Source organism: Scomber scombrus, chromosome 4 (assembly GCF_963691925.1).
Source record: "Scomber scombrus chromosome 4, fScoSco1.1, whole genome shotgun sequence".
NCBI classification, from domain to species: domain Eukaryota; kingdom Metazoa; phylum Chordata; class Actinopteri; order Scombriformes; family Scombridae; genus Scomber; species Scomber scombrus.
The window spans coordinates 24,225,817-24,244,728 of record NC_084973.1 but is presented as its reverse complement, the minus strand read 5'-3'; the positions used below and the strand labels follow the sequence as shown (position 1 = coordinate 24,244,728).

Here is an 18,912-nt window from a genome sequence, read left to right as displayed (position 1 = left end):
TTGGGGAATTTTATTGTGAAAAATCGTCAATAGCGTTAATATTATACAGTGTAGGATGACCAAAATCATGCTACACAACAAGGGTCACCTGATAATCATACTACAACAGTTATTTCAGAAAAAAAAATCTTTTTGCATATTTTTGGGGAATTTTATTGTGAAAAATCGTCAATAGCGTTAATATTATACACTGTATACTCACCAAAATCATGCTATACAACAAGGGTCACCAGATAATCATACTACAACAGTTATTTCAGAAAAATTTGTTTTTGCATATTTTTGGGGAATTTTATTGTGAAAAGTCGTCAATAGCGTTAATATTATACACTGTATACTCACCAAAATCATGCTATACAACAAGGGTCACCAGATAATCATACTACAACAGTTATTTCAGAAAAATTTGTTTTTGCATATTTTTGGGGAATTTTATTGTGAAAAATCGTCAATAGCGTTAATATTATACAGTGTAGGATGACCAAAATCATGATACACAACAAAGGTCACCTGATAATCATACTACAACAGTTATTTGAGAAACATTTGTTTTTGCATATTTTTGGGGAATTTTATTGTGAAAAGTCGTCAATAGCGTTAATATTATACAGTGTAGGATGACCAAAATCATGATACACAACAAGGGTCACCTGATAATCATACTACATCAGTCATTTCAGAAAAAAAATCTTTTTGCATATTTTTGGGGAATTTTATCGTGAAAAATCGTCAATAGTGTTAATATTATACAGTGTAGGATGACCAAAATCATTCTACACAACAAAGGTCACCAGATAATTGGACTACAACAGTTATTTCAGAAAAATGTGTTTTTGCATATTTTTGGGGAATTTTATTGTGAAAAATCGTCAATAGCGTTAATATTATACAGTGTAGGATGACCAAAATCATGATACACAACAACGGTCACCTGATAATCATACTACAACAGTTATTTGAGAAACATTTGTTTTTGCATTTTTTTGGGGAATTTTGTCGTGAAAAATCGTCAATAGCGTTAATATTATACAGTGTAGGATGACCAAAATCATTCTACACAACAAAGGTCACCAGATAATTGGACTACAACAGTTATTTCAGAAAAATGTGTTTTTGCATATTTTTGGGGAATTTTATTGTGAAAAATCGTCAATAGCGTTAATATTATACAGTGTAGGATGACCAAAATCATGATACACAACAAGGGTCACCTGATAATCATACTACAACAGTTATTTGAGAAACATTTGTTTTTGCATTTTTTTGGGGAATTTTGTCGTGAAAAATCGTCAATAGCGTTAATATTATACAGTGTAGGATGACCAAAATCATTCTACACAACAAAGGTCACCAGATAATTGGACTACAACAGTTATTTCAGAAAAATGTGTTTTTGCATATTTTTGGGGAATTTTATTGTTAAAAATCGTCAATAGCGTTAATATTATACAGTGTAGGATGACCAAAATCATGATACACAACAAGGGTCACCTGATAATCATACTACAACAGTTATTTCAGAAAAATGTGTTTTTGCATTTTTTTGGGGAATTTTGTCGTGAAAAATCGTCAATAGCGTTAATATTATACAGTGTAGGATGACCAAATCATGATACACAACAAGGGTCACCTGATAATTGTACTACAACAGTTATATCAGAAAAATTTGTTTTTGCGTATGTTTGGGGAATTTTATCGTGAACAATCGTAAATAGCGTTAATATTATACAGTTTAGGATGACCAAAATCATGATACACAACAAGGGTCACCTGATAATCATACTACAATAGTCATTTCAGAAAAAAAAAACTTTTTGCATATTTTTGGGGAATTTTATTGTGAAAAATCATCAATAGCGTTAATATTATACAGTGTATACTCACCAAAATCATGCTATACAACAAGGGTCACCAGATAATCATACTACAACAGTTATTTCAGAAAAATGTGTTTTTGCATATTTTTGGGAAATTTTATTGTGAAAAATCATCAATAGCGTTAATATTATACAGTGTAGGATGACCAAAATCATGATACACAACAAGGGTCACCTGATAATCATACTACAACAGTCATTTCAGAAAAAAAATCTTTTTGCATATTTTTGGGGAATTTTATTGTGAAAAATCGTCAATAGCGTTAATATTATACAGTGTAGGATGACCAAAATCATGCTACACAACAAGGGTCACCTGATAATCATACTACAGCAGTCATTTCAGAAAAAAAAATCTTTTTGCATATTTTTGGGGAATTTTATCGTGAACAATCGTCAATAGTGTTAATATTATACAGTGTAGGATGACCAAAATCATGCTATACAACAAGGGTCACCTGATAATCATACTACAACAGTCATTTCAGAAAATAAATCTTTTTGCATATTTTTGGGGAATTTTATCGTGAAAAATCGTCAATAGCGTTAATATTATACAGTGTAGGATGACCAAAATCATGCTACACAACAAGGGTCACCTGATAATCATACTACAACAGTCATTTCAGAAAAAAAATCTTTTTGCATATTTTTGGGGAATTTTATCGTGAACAATCGTAAATAGCGTTAATATTATACAGTGTAGGATGATCAAAATCATGCTACACGACAAGGGTCACCTGATAATCGTACTACAACAGTTATTTCAGAAAAATGTGTTTTTGCATATTTTTGGGGAATTTTATTGTGAAAAATCATCAATAGCGTTAATATTATACAGTGTATACTCACCAAAATCATGCTATACAACAAGGGTCACCAGATAATCATACTACAACAGTTATTTCAGAAAAATGTGTTTTTGCATATTTTTGGGAAATTTTATTGTGAAAAATCATCAATAGCGTTAATATTATACAGTGTAGGATGACCAAAATCATGATACACAACAAGGGTCACCTGATAATCATACTACAACAGTTATTTGAGAAACATTTGTTTTTGCATATTTTTGGGGAATTTTATCGTGAAAAATCGTCAATAGCGTTAATATTATACAGTGTAGGATGACCAAAATCATGATACACAACAAGGGTCACCTGATAATCATACTACATCAGTCATTTCAGAAAAAAAATCTTTTTGCATATTTTTTCGGGAATTTTATCGTGAAAAATCGTCAATAGCGTTAATATTATACAGTGTAGGATGACCAAAGTCATTCTACACAACAAAGGTCACCAGATAATTGGACTACAACAGTTATTTCAGAAAAATGTGTTTTTGCATATTTTTGGGGAATTTTATTGTGAAAAATCGTCAATAGCGTTAATATTATACAGTGTAGGATGACCAAAATCATGATACACAACAAGGGTCACCTGAAAATCATACTACAACAGTTATTTCAGAAACATTTGTTTTTGCATATTTTTGGGGAATTTTATCGTGAAAAATCGTCAATAGCGTTAATATTATACAGTGTATGATGACCAAAATCATGCTACACAACAAGGGTCACCTGATAATCATACTACAACAGTCATTTCAGAAAAAAAATCTTTTTGCATATTTTTGGGTAATTTTATTGTGAAAAATCGTCAATAGCGTTAATATTATACAGTGTAGGATGACCAAAATCATGCTACACAACAAGGGTCACCTGATAATCATACTACAGCAGTCATTTCAGGAAAAAAAATCTTTTTGCATAGTTTTGGGGAATTTTATCGTGAACAATCGTAAATAGCGTTAATATTATACCGTGTAGGATGACCAAAATCATGCTACACGACAAGGGTCACCTGATAATCGTACTACAACAGTTATTTCAGAAAAATGTGTTTTTGCATATTTTTGGGGAATTTTATTGTGAAAAATCGTCAATAGCGTTAATATTATACAGTGTAGGATGACCAAAATCATGCTACACAACAAGGGTCACCAGATAATCCGACTACAACAGTTATTTCAGAAAAATGTGTTTTTGCATATTTTTGGGAAATTTTATTGTGAAAAATCGTCAATAGCGTTAATATTATACAGTGTAGGATGACCAAAATCATGATACACAACAAGGGTCACCTGATAATCATACTACAATATTCATTTCAGAAAAAAAAAACTTTTTGCATAATTTTGGGGAATTTTATTGTGAAAAGTCGTCAATAGCGTTAATATTATACACTGTATACTCACCAAAATCATGCTATACAACAAGGGTCACCAGATAATCATACTACAACAGTTATTTCAGAAAAATTTGTTTTTGCATATTTTTGGGGAATTTTATTGTGAAAAATCGTCAATAGCGTTAATATTATACAGTGTAGGATGACCAAAATCATGATACACAACAAAGGTCACCTGATAATAATACTACTACAGTTATTTCAGAAACATTTGTTTTTGCATATTTTTGGGGAATTTTATCGTGAAAAATCGTCAATAGCGTTAATATTATACAGTGTAGGATGACCAAAATCATGATACACAACAAGGGTCACCTGATAATCATACTACAACAGTTATTTCAGAAACATTTGTTTTTGCATATTTTTGGGGAATTTTATCGTGAAAAATCGTCAATAGCGTTAATATTATACAGTGTAGGATGACCAAAATCATGATACACAACAAGGGTCACCTGATAATCATACTACAATAGTCATTTCAGAAAAAAAAAATCTTTTTGCATATTTTTGAGGAATTTTATTGTGAAAAATCGTCAATAGCGTTAATATTATACACTGTATACTCACCAAAATCATGCTATACAACAAGGGTCACCAGATAATCATACTACAACAGTTATTTCAGAAAAATGTGTTTTTGCATATTTTTGGGGAATTTTATTGTGAAAAATCGTCAATAGCGTTAATATTATACAGTGTAGGATGACCAAAATCATTCTACAAAACAAAGGTCACCAGATAATTGGACTACAACAGTTATTTCAGAAAAATGTGTTTTTGCATATTTTTGGGGAATTTTATTGTGAAAAATCGTCAATAGCGTTAATATTATACAGTGTAGGATGACCAAAATCATGCTACACAACAAGGGTCACCAGATAATCCGACTACAACAGTTATTTCAGAAAAATTTGTTTTTGCATATTTTTGGGGAATTTTATTGTGAAACATCATTAATAGCGTTAATATTATACAGTGTAGGATGACCAAAATCATGCTACACAACAAGGGTCACCAGATAATTGGACTACAACAGTTATTTCAGAAAAATGTGTTTTTGCATATTTTTGGGGAATTTTATTGTGAAAAATCATCAATAGCGTTAATATTATACAGTGTAGGATGACCAAAATCATGCTAAACAACAAGGGTCACCTGATAATCATACTACAACAGTTATTTCAGAAAAAAAAATATTTTTGCATATTTTTGGGGAATTTTATTGTGAAAAGTCGTCAATAGCGTTAATATTATACACTGTATACTCACCAAAATCATGCTATACAACAAGGGTCACCAGATAATCATACTACAACAGTTATTTCAGAAAAATTTGTTTTTGCATATTTTTGGGGAATTTTATTGTGAAAAGTCGTCAATAGCGTTAATATTATACACTGTATACTCACCAAAATCATGCTATACAACAAGGGTCACCAGATAATCATACTACAACAGTTATTTCAGAAAAATTTGTTTTTGCATATTTTTGGGGAATTTTATTGTGAAAAATCGTCAATAGCGTTAATATTATACAGTGTAGGATGACCAAAATCATGATACACAACAAAGGTCACCTGATAATCATACTACAACAGTTATTTCAGAAACATTTGTTTTTGCATATTTTTGGGGAATTTTATCGTGAAAAATCGTCAATAGCGTTAATATTATACAGTGTAGGATGACCAAAATCATGATACACAACAAGGGTCACCTGATAATCATACTACATCAGTCATTTGAGAAACATTTGTTTTTGCATTTTTTTGGGGAATTTTGTCGTGAAAAATCGTCAATAGCGTTAATATTATACAGTGTAGGATGACCAAAATCATTCTACACAACAAAGGTCACCAGATAATTGGACTACAACAGTTATTTCAGAAAAATGTGTTTTTGCATATTTTTGGGGAATTTTATTGTGAAAAATCGTCAATAGCGTTAATATTATACAGTGTAGGATGACCAAAATCATGATACACAACAAGGGTCACCTGATAATCATACTACAACAGTTATTTCAGAAAAATGTGTTTTTGCATTTTTTTGGGTAATTTTGTCGTGAAAAATCGTCAATAGTGTTAATATTATACAGTGTAGGATGACCAAAATCATGATACACAACAAGGGTCACCTGATAATTGTACTACAACAGTTATATCAGAAAAATTTGTTTTTGCGTATGTTTGGGGAATTTTATTGTGAAAAATCATCAATAGCGTTAATATTATACATTGTAGGATGACCAAATCATGATACACAACAAGGGTCACCTGATAATTGTACTACAACAGTTATATCAGAAAAATTTGTTTTTGCGTATGTTTGGGGAATTTTATCGTGAACAATCTTAAATAGCGTTAATATTATACAGTGTAGGATGACCAAAATCATGATACACAACAAGGGTCACCTGATAATCATACTACAATAGTCATTTCAGAAAAAAAAACCTTTTTGCATATTTTTGGGGAATTTTATTGTGAAAAATCGTCAATAGCGTTAATATTATACACTGTATACTCACCAAAATCATGCTATACAACAAGGGTCACCAGATGATCATACTACAACAGTTATTTCAGAAAAATGTGTTTTTGCATATTTTTGGGGAATTTTATTGTGAAAAATCGTCAATAGCGTTAATATTATACAGTGTAGGATGACCAAAATCATGCTACACGACAAGGGTCACCTGATAATCATACTACAACAGTTATTTCAGAAAAATGTGTTTTTGCATATTTTTGGGGAATTTTATTGTGAAAAATCATCAATAGCGTTAATATTATACAGTGTATACTCACCAAAATCATGCTATACAACAAGGGTCACCAGATAATCATACTACAACAGTTATTTCAGAAAAATGTGTTTTTGCATATTTTTGGGAAATTTTATTGTGAAAAATCATCAATAGCGTTAATATTATACAGTGTAGGATGACCAAAATCATGATACACAACAAGGGTCACCTGATAATCATACTACAACAGTCATTTCAGAAAAAAAATCTTTTTGCATATTTTTGGGTAATTTTATTGTGAAAAATCGTCAATAGCGTTAATATTATACAGTGTAGGATGACCAAAATCATGCTACTAAACAAGGGTCACCTGATAATCATACTACAGCAGTCATTTCAGAAAAAAAAATCTTTTTGCATATTTTTGGGGAATTTTATCGTGAACAATCGTCAATAGCGTTAATATTATACAGTGTAGGATGACCAAAATCATGCTATACAACAAGGGTCACCTGATAATCATACTACAACAGTCATTTCAGAAAAAAAATCTTTTTGCATATTTTTGGGGAATTTTATCGTGAAAAATCGTCAATAGCGTTAATATTATACAGTGTAGGATGACCAAAATCATGCTATACAACAAGGGTCACCTGATAATCATACTACAACAGTCATTTCAGAAAAAAAATCTTTTTGCATATTTTTGGGGAATTTTATCGTGAAAAATCGTCAATAGCGTTAATATTATACAGTGTAGGATGACCAAAATCATGCTACACAACAAGGGTCACCTGATAATCATACTACAACAGTCATTTCAGAAAAAAAATCTTTTTGCATATTTTTGGGGAATTTTATCGTGAACAATCGTAAATAGCGTTAATATTATACAGTGTAGGATGATCAAAATCATGCTACACGACAAGGGTCACCTGATAATCGTACTACAACAGTTATTTCAGAAAAATGTGTTTTTGCATATTTTTGGGGAATTTTATTGTGAAAAATCATCAATAGCGTTAATATTATACAGTGTATACTCACCAAAATCATGCTATACAACAAGGGTCACCAGATAATCATACTACAACAGTTATTTCAGAAAAATGTGTTTTTGCATATTTTTGGGAAATTTTATTGTGAAAAATCATCAATAGCGTTAATATTATACAGTGTAGGATGACCAAAGTCATTCTACACAACAAAGGTCACCAGATAATTGGACTACAACAGTTATTTCAGAAAAATGTGTTTTTGCATATTTTTGGGGAATTTTATTGTGAAAAATCGTCAATAGCGTTAATATTATACAGTGTAGGATGACCAAAATCATGATACACAACAAGGGTCACCTGAAAATCATACTACAACAGTTATTTCAGAAACATTTGTTTTTGCATATTTTTGGGGAATTTTATCGTGAAAAATCGTCAATAGCGTTAATATTATACAGTGTATGATGACCAAAATCATGCTACACAACAAGGGTCACCTGATAATCATACTACAACAGTCATTTCAGAAAAAAAATCTTTTTGCATATTTTTGGGTAATTTTATTGTGAAAAATCGTCAATAGCGTTAATATTATACAGTGTAGGATGACCAAAATCATGCTACACAACAAGGGTCACCTGATAATCATACTACAGCAGTCATTTCAGGAAAAAAAATCTTTTTGCATAGTTTTGGGGAATTTTATCGTGAACAATCGTAAATAGCGTTAATATTATACAGTGTAGGATGACCAAAATCATGCTACACGACAAGGGTCACCTGATAATCGTACTACAACAGTTATTTCAGAAAAATGTGTTTTTGCATATTTTTGGGGAATTTTATTGTGAAAAATCGTCAATAGCGTTAATATTATACAGTGTAGGATGACCAAAATCATGCTACACAACAAGGGTCACCAGATAATCCGACTACAACAGTTATTTCAGAAAAATGTGTTTTTGCATATTTTTGGGAAATTTTATTGTGAAAAATCGTCAATAGCGTTAATATTATACAGTGTAGGATGACCAAAATCATGATACACAACAAGGGTCACCTGATAATCATACTACAATAGTCATTTCAGAAAAAAAAAATCTTTTTGCATATTTTTGAGGAATTTTATTGTGAAAAATCGTCAATAGCGTTAATATTATACACTGTATACTCACCAAAATCATGCTATACAACAAGGGTCACCAGATAATCATACTACAACAGTTATTTCAGAAAAATGTGTTTTTGCATATTTTTGGGGAATTTTATTGTGAAAAATCGTCAATAGCGTTAATATTATACAGTGTAGGATGACCAAAATCATTCTACAAAACAAAGGTCACCAGATAATTGGACTACAACAGTTATTTCAGAAAAATGTGTTTTTGCATATTTTTGGGGAATTTTATTGTGAAAAATCGTCAATAGCGTTAATATTATACAGTGTAGGATGACCAAAATCATGCTACACAACAAGGGTCACCAGATAATCCGACTACAACAGTTATTTCAGAAAAATTAGTTTTTGCATATTTTTGGGGAATTTTATTGTGAAACATCATTAATAGCGTTAATATTATACAGTGTAGGATGACCAAAATCATGCTACACAACAAGGGTCACCTAATAATCATACTACAACATTTATTTCAGGAAAATTAGTTTTGGGGATTTTTTATATTCAAAAATCGTCAATATCGTCAATATAATACACTGTAAACTCACCAAAATCATGCTACACAACAAGGGTCACCTGATAATCATACTACATCAGTCATTTCAGAAAAAAAAATCTTTTTTCATATTTTTGGGGAATTTTATCGTGAAAAATCGTCAATAGCGTTAATATTATACAGTGTAGGATGACCAAAATCATTTTACACAACAAAGGTCACCAGATAATTGGACTACAACAGTTATTTCAGAAAAATGTGTTTTTGCATATTTTTGGGGAATTTTATTGTGAAAAATCATCAATAGCGTTAATATTATACAGTGTAGGATGACCAAAATCATGCTACACAACAAGGGTCACCTGACAATCGTACTACATCAGTTATTTCAGAAAAATTAGTTTTTGCATATTTTTGGGGAATTTTATTGTGAAAAATCGTCAATAGCGTTAATATTATACAGTGTAGGATGACCAAAATCATGCTACACAACAAGGGTCACCTAATAATCATACTACAACATTTATTTCAGGAAAATTAGTTTTGGGGATTTTTTATATTCAAAAATCGTCAATATCGTCAATATAATACACTGTAAACTCACCAAAATCATGCTACACAACAAGGGTCACCTGATAATCATACTACATCAGTCATTTCAGGAAAAAAAATATTTTGCATATTTTTGTGGAATTTTATTGTGAAAAATCATGAACAGCGTTAATATTATACAATGTATACTCACCAATATCATGCTACACAACAATGGTCACCTGATAATCATACTACAACAGTTATTTCAGGAAAAAAAGAAAAATTTGCAAATTTTTGGGGAATTTTATTTTGAAATATCGTCAATAGTGTTAATATTATACAGTGTAGGATGACCAAAATCATGATACACAACAAGGGTCACCTGATAATCATACTACAACAGTTATTTCAGAAACATTTGTTTTTGCATATTTTTGGGGAATTTTATTGTGAAAAATCGTCAATAGCGTTAATATTATACAGTGTAGGATGACCAAAACCATGCTACACAACAAGGGTCACCTGATAATCATACTACAACAGTCATTTCAGGAAAAAAAATATTTTGCATATTTTTGTGGAATTTTATTGTGAAACATCATGAACAGCGTTAATATTATACACTGTATACTCACCAAAATCATGCTACACAACAATGGTCACCTGATAATCATACTACAACAGTTATTTCAGGAAAATGTGTTTTTGCATATTTTTGGGGAATTTTATTGTGAAAAATCATCAATAGCGTTAATATTATACAGTGTAGGATGACCAAAATCCATGGAGTTCCTAGGCATGTGTTTGGATGCCAGGGCAGGGACTCTTTACTTGACTCCTGTGAGACAGGCCGCCCTCAGGGCTTGCTTGTCCCAGTTCCGGCTTGGGGCCAGGGTGACCTGGAGGCTATGTCTCCGCCTCTTGGGGTTAATGGCAGCCACAGTGCATGTCATACCCCTGGCTCTTCTGAACATGCGCCCAGTGCATCGCTGCCTCCTGGGCCTTGGATTTTGCCCACGGAGGAATCTGCAGAACTCTTTTTCATCCTTTTCCCCAGGGCCTCAGGCTTTGGGTCTGGCCCCTGAGAGGGCCGAATTTCTAGCCTTGGGATTCCCCCAGTCTGTAGTGGGTACTATGCAGGGGGCCCGGGCTCCCTCGACCAGGGTTGCTTATTCCTATCGTTGGGGGTGTTTCAATCATGGTGTGCCTCACGGCACATGGATCCCCTCTCCTGTATGGCCCCTGGTATCCTTCAGTTCTCTGAGGAGCTGTTAGAGGCAGGCATGTCTCCCTCGACGTTGAGGGGGGTGGTGGCAGCCATAAAGGCGGCCCATGTTGGGCCTCGTAAACTGGCACAGGGTTGTTGTGACCTTATTGCTAAGTTCTTTAGGGGGGCTTGTAGGGTTGCTCCCTCTCCCAGGAGGCCGGGTGTACCCCCATGGGAATTGGAGATGGTTTTGTCAGCCTTGCGGCATGGGCCGTTCGAGCCTCTGGAAACGGTTGAGCTGAAATGGCTTTCGCTCCAGACTACATTCTTGTTGGCTATTGTGTCGACAAAAAGGGTGGGTGAGCTACATGCCCTTTCCGTGCATGAAGAGTGCTGCCGCTTCTTGCCTGAGAATGCTGGAGTGCTGCTGCGCCCTAATCCTGCATTCCATCCTAAGGTCTGGTCTGAGTCCCACGCCAACCAATCTCTTGAGCTGCGCCCTTTCCGCCCTCCTCAGGATGGGGTATACAGTGTATAATATTAACGCTATTGACGATTTTTCACAATAAAATTACCCAAAAATAAACAAAAACACATTTTTCTGAAATAACTGTTGTAGTATGATTATCAGGTGACCCTTGTTGTGTAGCATGATTTTGGTGAGTATACAGTGTATAATATTAACGCTATTGACGATTTTTCACAATAAAATTCTCCAAAAATAAACAAAAACACGTTTTTCTGAAATAACTGTTGTAGTATGATTATCAGATGACCCTTGTTGTATAGCATGATTTTGGTCATCATACACTGTATAATATTAACGCTATTGACGATTTTTCACAATAAAATTCCCCAAAAATATGCAAAAAGATTTTTTATGAAATAACTGTTGTAGTGTGATTATCAGGTTACCGTTGGTGTGTGGAGTGAATTTGGTGAGACTACAGTGAATAAAAGTGGAGATATTGAATATTTTTTGCTTTGGTACTGCACTTTGTAGACGGTCCCTAAGTGCTCGCCTCTCCGCCCGCAGCGCATAGAGAGCAATATATTTCCTGCAGCCTGGAGGACGACTCGTTTTGGCGAAAATGAGTTTGTAGTCAATAGTCTACCTTACCACGATAGGAAAGAGGCATTTTTTATGTTTTAACAATGTTTCGTTTGTGAGCTATTGATCGCTGAAGTTCGAATCTGCCAATCTCTTTCTAACTTTACCCAAGTGGCTTACTAAGATCATTTCAAGCTGAAACTGTGAAAAGAATTTGGTCCGGACGTAGGCTATTGCAGGTTCTAGATAAGGTGTGCTCGATTTGCTTACCCAGCTGTCCAGGAATGATATTAATATTATTAAGTAGGATTTCGTGCGCACGTTATACCTATTTCGTGGCCACAAATTAGTATTTCGTGCGCACGTTATAGCCTACATATTTCGTGGCCACAAATTAGTATTTTGTGTGCACGTTTAATTAAATTGTGGCCACAATATAGCTATAACGTGCACACAAAATACTAAAATGCACACGAGTTAATAAAACGTTAGCACGAGTTAATTAAATGTGCTCACGTTTTATTAAATCGTGCGAACGAGTTGATAAAACGTGCGCTCGATTCCGTCAACATTAAAAAGATATTGCATGATCCTTTACGGGCTCCGTACTTTACAGACCTGCTCTGTGTAGCTTTATTTCAGGTTTCGAAACGATATCCAGCAATCTGCGCTGACGGTCGATCTCTTCTTCATACTCGATGATAGTTTTGTGAAAAACTCTGAATATTTCTTCAGCAGCAGCAGTTAGTCTCTCGTTCATTATCTCTCTCAAATGCTGAAATGAAGACATTGTTGATGAACTACGGGTAATATTTCCCAATCTCCTGCTGAGAGACTTCTTCAACTACAGGACACAGAGCAACTAACGTGACTGACTCGTGTGTTGTTTACGTCCGCTGGGTGTTACACTGTTAAGTTCCGACGGAGGAGTCTTGTGTTTTTTGTTCCGCTAATTGCAACAAGTTTTTTTTCCCGTTCTTTCTTGTGATTTGTAAATAAACAACACTAAAAATACAGAGGTTTTGTGTTTATAAACTCAACATAGGAACTGTTTGCTGTGTGGGATTGATATTTGCCATCTCACTGTAATTGTACATCCGCCTTAAAACCTGGAAGTGGACAATTCATGACATAAAGGTTTGAGGTACTTGCACTTGAATTTATTAATTTCAATTTATTTATTTAACTGCTTTGTTTTTTTGTTAACTGCCCTCCCACAGCATCCCTCCTGCCTCACTGCTTCTTGGATGGACAGTGTAATAAATTGGTTTTGATGCCACCTCGTAGCTTTAATATGCTCTGTCTACCTTTTCTGACAATGGGAGGAAAAGACAGTTTACATGAGAAAATAACAAAGAGAATGACAAAAGACTCTGGGAGGCAGTAAACATATTATTGATGTGGCAGAAAGTGTCAAAAATTGGACATATTGCCTGTGCTTGCAGAAAGGGGAAAGTCACTTTTTAAACTCAGTATGTGGGAACTGAGGGTATCCAGAAGAGAGGAGAATGATGAATTTATAGTTCATAGTATATGCAATAAACCCTACGTCAGGCTGTGAAAAAGGGATACAAAGTAGATGTTGCACTGGTGGACAAGAGCAAGAACATGCTACTGGATACTGGATCTGCAGTGTCTGTGATATCTGACAAATATTACCAGACAAACCTCTCCCATTCTCACTGAAAGTCAGCTTCCAGATTAACGCTGAAATTATACTCGGGCCAAAGGATTGTTGTCCGAGGTTACATATTGATAGCAGTACAGTATGACACACCGCAAGTTACTCTACCAATGGTCATTGTCAAGGGTGACAGATTGACGATTGTCGAACCTCTGATTCAGGGGGAACAATGCAGATTTTGTCCTGGCCATGGAACAGAGGACAAGTTCTCACTTGAGGGGTCATTTGTGTATATTTTGATTCATGTCAAGTAGCTGCTGTAACACTTTCATTTCCCTTTGGGTCTAATAGTCATCTATCTATCTACCATTCTTTGAACCTGGATAGTTACTGTATATTATCATCTCATGAAGCAAATATTAAAATGAAAAGATGAGATAAAAACAAAGCATTTTGGTGTCTACTTGTTTAAGCATTAATTGTATATACTGCTAATATTTAATGTCACTTTTAGTTGTTCTTATGAATATCAGACTGAAAAGACATCTTGAAAACATATTTTATTGTCAATAAAATGTGTTGATGTCACCATGTAGTACATCAACTACAATGTGTGTCATCTCTACAGAAACAAACAACAAACATTTGATCTCAAGTATAAAATCGAAAATAAACATGAAATAAATAAAAACTTAAGAGAGCGACCTGCAAACACCACCATGTAGTATATCAACAAATTAGTGTCATCACTAAAGCAGTAAATAATTAACATTTTATCCTGCCTTATCACAAGAAGAAAAATACAATAAAATTGCTTCAGACAAAGAGACTCTAGTTGACAGTATAAAAAACTTAAAGGCCCAAAATCACCCCAAATGCTTCCCACACTGTTAAAAAATCCAGAGAAATCCACAATTTTAATGAAGATAATGGTTCATTTCATTTGATCACCTATCAGGCATCATGAACCATACAAAGAGTATGGTCTTGACCTACTCTATGTGGAAAGTACCTTGAGATGACTTTTGTTGTGAATTGGCGCTATAAATATATATGATTGATTGATTGAACCCTTTGTACATGCATTTGTGCTGTCCAATAGAAACTGTTATAAATTGACTTTTTTATCTAGTTTTAATCCACATTTAAGAATATACATTTTACTTGTTTTTAACTATATCTTTTAACGGGATGAAAGATATTAATCATCAGACATCCGGATCTAACATTATCAGAGAAACATGCTCACCAAACATTAGTAGAAGCTTGGCTTGCAACCACTCCGGTCGTCCTCTGTCCACAGAATAACTCCAGAGAAAAAGACTTTTATTTGCAATTGTACAGCTTCTAACCTGTGTGGACTCTCATATGCACCTTTAAGTGGCCCAGGTTAGCAAATCTTTTCCCACAACTGTTATATGGCTACGGCTTCTCACTTGTGTGAACTCTTATATGCGATTTTAATGAGCCCAGCCGAGAGAAACTTTTCTCACAGGCGTTACATGGGTACGGCTTCTCACCTGTGTGGACTCTCATATGCACTTTCAAAACTATCTGTTGAGAAAATCTTTTCCCACAAGTGTCACATGGGTACGGCTTCTCACCTGTGTGGGTTCTCTCGTGTATATTCAACCAGGAAATATACTTAAAAGCTTTACCACAAGCGCCACACTTCAAAACATTTTTACTTGTTTCAGTATCCAGCTGAATCTTTGATGTGGTAGGGCTACGTAAATTGTTACCATGACTTTTAGTTTTATAATGTCCCTTCTGTGGTTTTGTCTCTGTATTTCTAGTAGATCCTGAGTCTCGTTTGCCTCCTTTGTGATCTTCGTTCTCAGTTACATGAGAGTCATGAGAGAGGAGCTGGTCATCACTGGTTGTTTCTGGTACTTCAGAGCTTTTAACTGACAAGCTGACAAAATGCCAATCCCTCTCCTCACAAGTATCAGTTGACATAAAGGTTTCAGTCTCCTGCTTCAGCACCAGCTGTTCTATCTCCAGATTGGTGTAGAGCTCCTCCTTTTCCTCTTTAATCTGTGGAGGCTCTGGGTCCTCTTGGTCTAAACTAGAGTTCCTTTCCTGGTTGCAGAGCTGCTCATCAGCGAGAACCTCCTCCTCCTTACAGACATGTTGCTGTGGGAGCTCTGGAGGGACAAAGAAGATGGAAATGATGGACTAAATGGTTGGTTTATCACTTTAAAGAAGACTGTGGAGGTCAGACCATTGTTTTTACCTTCTTATTGTGTGTGTTAAAGAGGAAAGTTCTTGTGTTATTCCTTACAGGGTCACTGTTCTCTGACTTAACCTGGCTCAGGTCCAAATAACAGAAAAGCGCCTTTTTTAAAGAATTCATTAGCATCAATTAATGTCTTAATCAATGGTTAATAATAATTCACTAATGCTTTATTAATATTTCACAAACCATTAACATTAACACATAATACATTGACACAATAACCTTTTATTAAAAGATTCATGACGAATTTGGATTATTATGATTAATTGAGGGTTAAATGACATTCTGATAAGTCATCAGGTCTTAATAGTTGTTGATAACATTTTCTAAGTCATCAGTAAGTGGTACTGTGTTCCTAAAGAATTTAAATGAAGTAAATGTTATTGTGGTATAGAAAGGGGAATTTTAGACAACCTGGCAACCCCAAAAACTAGGCTTATTAATGGATTGTAAAGTATTGATAGAGCACTGTGAATGATCGATTATGCCTTTGATTAATGCTCATGAATCCTTTATAAGAGGTACATTATGTACAACAACAAATGTAGACATCAGACAATGCTTAAGTTATCTTTTGATTCAGGTTAGGGGAAACATAAATAATGATATTTAGGAGTTGATTCTCTGTTTTTGCACCACTTACACTTGTGGAGAACTGTTACACATTGTAGAAAAAGCCTTAATGCTGTTTATTTCCACTTACAGATTTGTAAAACCTTTATCTAGCATTTGAAAACAGAAAATACTGCGAGGAGCAGATCAAAAACCACTGCACTTCTATCAAATCACTACATTTTTCTCAAGGAAGCTTTCTTGTTAATCTAGTCCAGATTTGGCAAATCACTGTCAGACAAATTAGTTTTTGATCGGGACCTTGTCTAATGTGGTGTGAATGGAGAAATACAGGTTTCACAAATCTAAAAAGGGTAAGTAGTGCAAAAATAGACAATCGGCCACTAAATATCATTATTAATGTTTCCTAAGACTTTAACCTCAACTTTTCAATCAGAAATTAACTTCAGCGTCGCATCATTACGAGCAAATGATTACAGTTATATATCTTAACAACTGTGGTGTTATATAAAGCTGATTATTCTGTTTTATACACTTATAATCACCACTTTACAGACCTGCTCTGTGTAGCTTTATTTCAGGTTTCGAAACGATATCCAGAAGTCTGCGCTGACGGTCGATCTCTTCTTCATACTCGATGATAGTTTTGTGAAAAACTCTGAATATTTCTTCAGCAGCAGCAGTTAGTCTCTCGTTCATTAACTCTCTCAAATGCTGAAATGAAGACATTGTTGATGAACTACGGGTAATATTTCCCAATCTCCTGCTGAGAGACTTCTTCAACTACAGGACACAGAGCAACTAACGTGACTGACTCATGTGTTGTTTACTTCCGCTGGGTGTTACACTGTTAAGTTCCGACGGAGGAGTCTTGTGTTTTTCGTTCCGCTAATTGCAACAAGTTTTTTTTTTTCTTTCTTTCTTACTAATTGCAACAAGTTGTCTCACTGTAATTTGTGATTTGTAAATAAACAACACTAAAAATACAGAGGTTTTGTGTTTTTAAACTCAATATAGGAACTGTTTGCTGTGTGGGATTGATATTTGCCATGTCACTGTAATTGTACATCCACCTTAAAATCTGGAAGTGGACAATTCATGACATAAAGGTTTGAGGTATTTGCACTTGAATTTATTAATTTCAATTTATTTATTTAACTGCTTTGTTTTTTGTAAACTGCCCTCCCACAGCATCCCTCCTGCCTCACTGCTTCTTGGATGGACAGTGTAATAAATTGGTTTTGATGCCACCTTGTAGCTTTAATATGCTCTGTCTACCCTTTCTGACAATGGGAGGAAAAGACAGTTTACATGAGAAAATAACACAACAAAACGAGAAAAAACGAATGACAAAAGACTGGGAGGCAGTAAACATATTATTGATGTGGCGGAAAGTGTCCAAAATTGGACATATTGCCTGTGCTTGCAGAAAGGGGAAAGTCACTTTTTAACTCAGTATGTGGGAACTGAGGGTATCCAGAAGAGAGGAGAATGATGAACTTATAGTTCATAGTATATGCAATATACCCTACATCAGGCTTTGAAAAGGGATACAAAGTAGATGTTGCACTGGTGGACAAGAGCAAAACCATGCTACTGGATACTAGATCTTCAGTGTCTGTGATATCTGACAAATATTACCAGACAAACCTCTCCCATTCTCACTGAAAGTCAGCTTCCAGATTAACGCTGAAATTATACTCGGGCCAAAGGATTGTTGTCCGAGGTTACATATTGATAGCAGTACAGTATGACATACCGCAAGTTACTCTACCAATGGTCATTGTCAAGGGTGACAGATTTGCTCTGATTGGCCGTAACTGGCTAAAGAAGCTACAACTAAACTGGAAACAGATCTTCACAGTACACAAAGTGCTAATGCAGGCAGAGTGTAACCCAGGAGTCCGAGAAATGATACATCATCACCAGGCAGTGTTTATTGTTGTATTCAAGGTTTCAAAGTCAAAATCCAGACAACATCTGACACCACACCAATCTTCTGTAAAGCTTGTCCAGTTCCTTATAAACTCAAGGAAGCTGTAAAGAAAGAGCTGGACAGATTGGAGGAAGTGAGAAAAACAGATTCAAACACACAGGTCAGTGCAAATTCTGAAACAAGGCCTGATGAAAGA

At 34.5% G+C, this 18,912-nt stretch overlaps 2 protein-coding genes across 2 annotated transcripts in view; both read right to left on the bottom strand.

The window, feature by feature from the left end:
• erap1b (endoplasmic reticulum aminopeptidase 1b) overlaps positions 1-18,912 on the bottom strand; it is a 154,132-nt gene that overhangs the window by 75,525 nt on the left and 59,695 nt on the right. The window lies entirely within an intron of this gene.
• LOC133978689 (zinc finger protein 239-like) lies at positions 14,514-17,605 on the bottom strand. The gene is made up of 2 exons (XM_062416977.1): positions 17,338-17,605; positions 14,514-16,115 (listed from the first exon to the last, which is right to left on the bottom strand). Exons 1-2 carry the CDS (start codon positions 17,507-17,509, stop codon positions 15,391-15,393), a joined length of 897 nt encoding a protein of 298 aa, XP_062272961.1. The 5' UTR covers positions 17,510-17,605; the 3' UTR covers positions 14,514-15,390.

What these genes read in the sequence shown, in the direction of transcription:
- LOC133978689 (XM_062416977.1), bottom strand. Translation starts at nt 17,509, where the DNA reads ATGTCTTCATTTCAGCATTTGAGAGAGTTAATGAACGAGAGACTAACT. An exon ending in AATAAAGCTACACAGAGCAG is followed by an intron (nt 16,116 to 17,337) that starts GTCTGTAAAGTG and finishes TTGTCCCTCCAG; the next exon opens with AGCTCCCACAGCAACATGTC.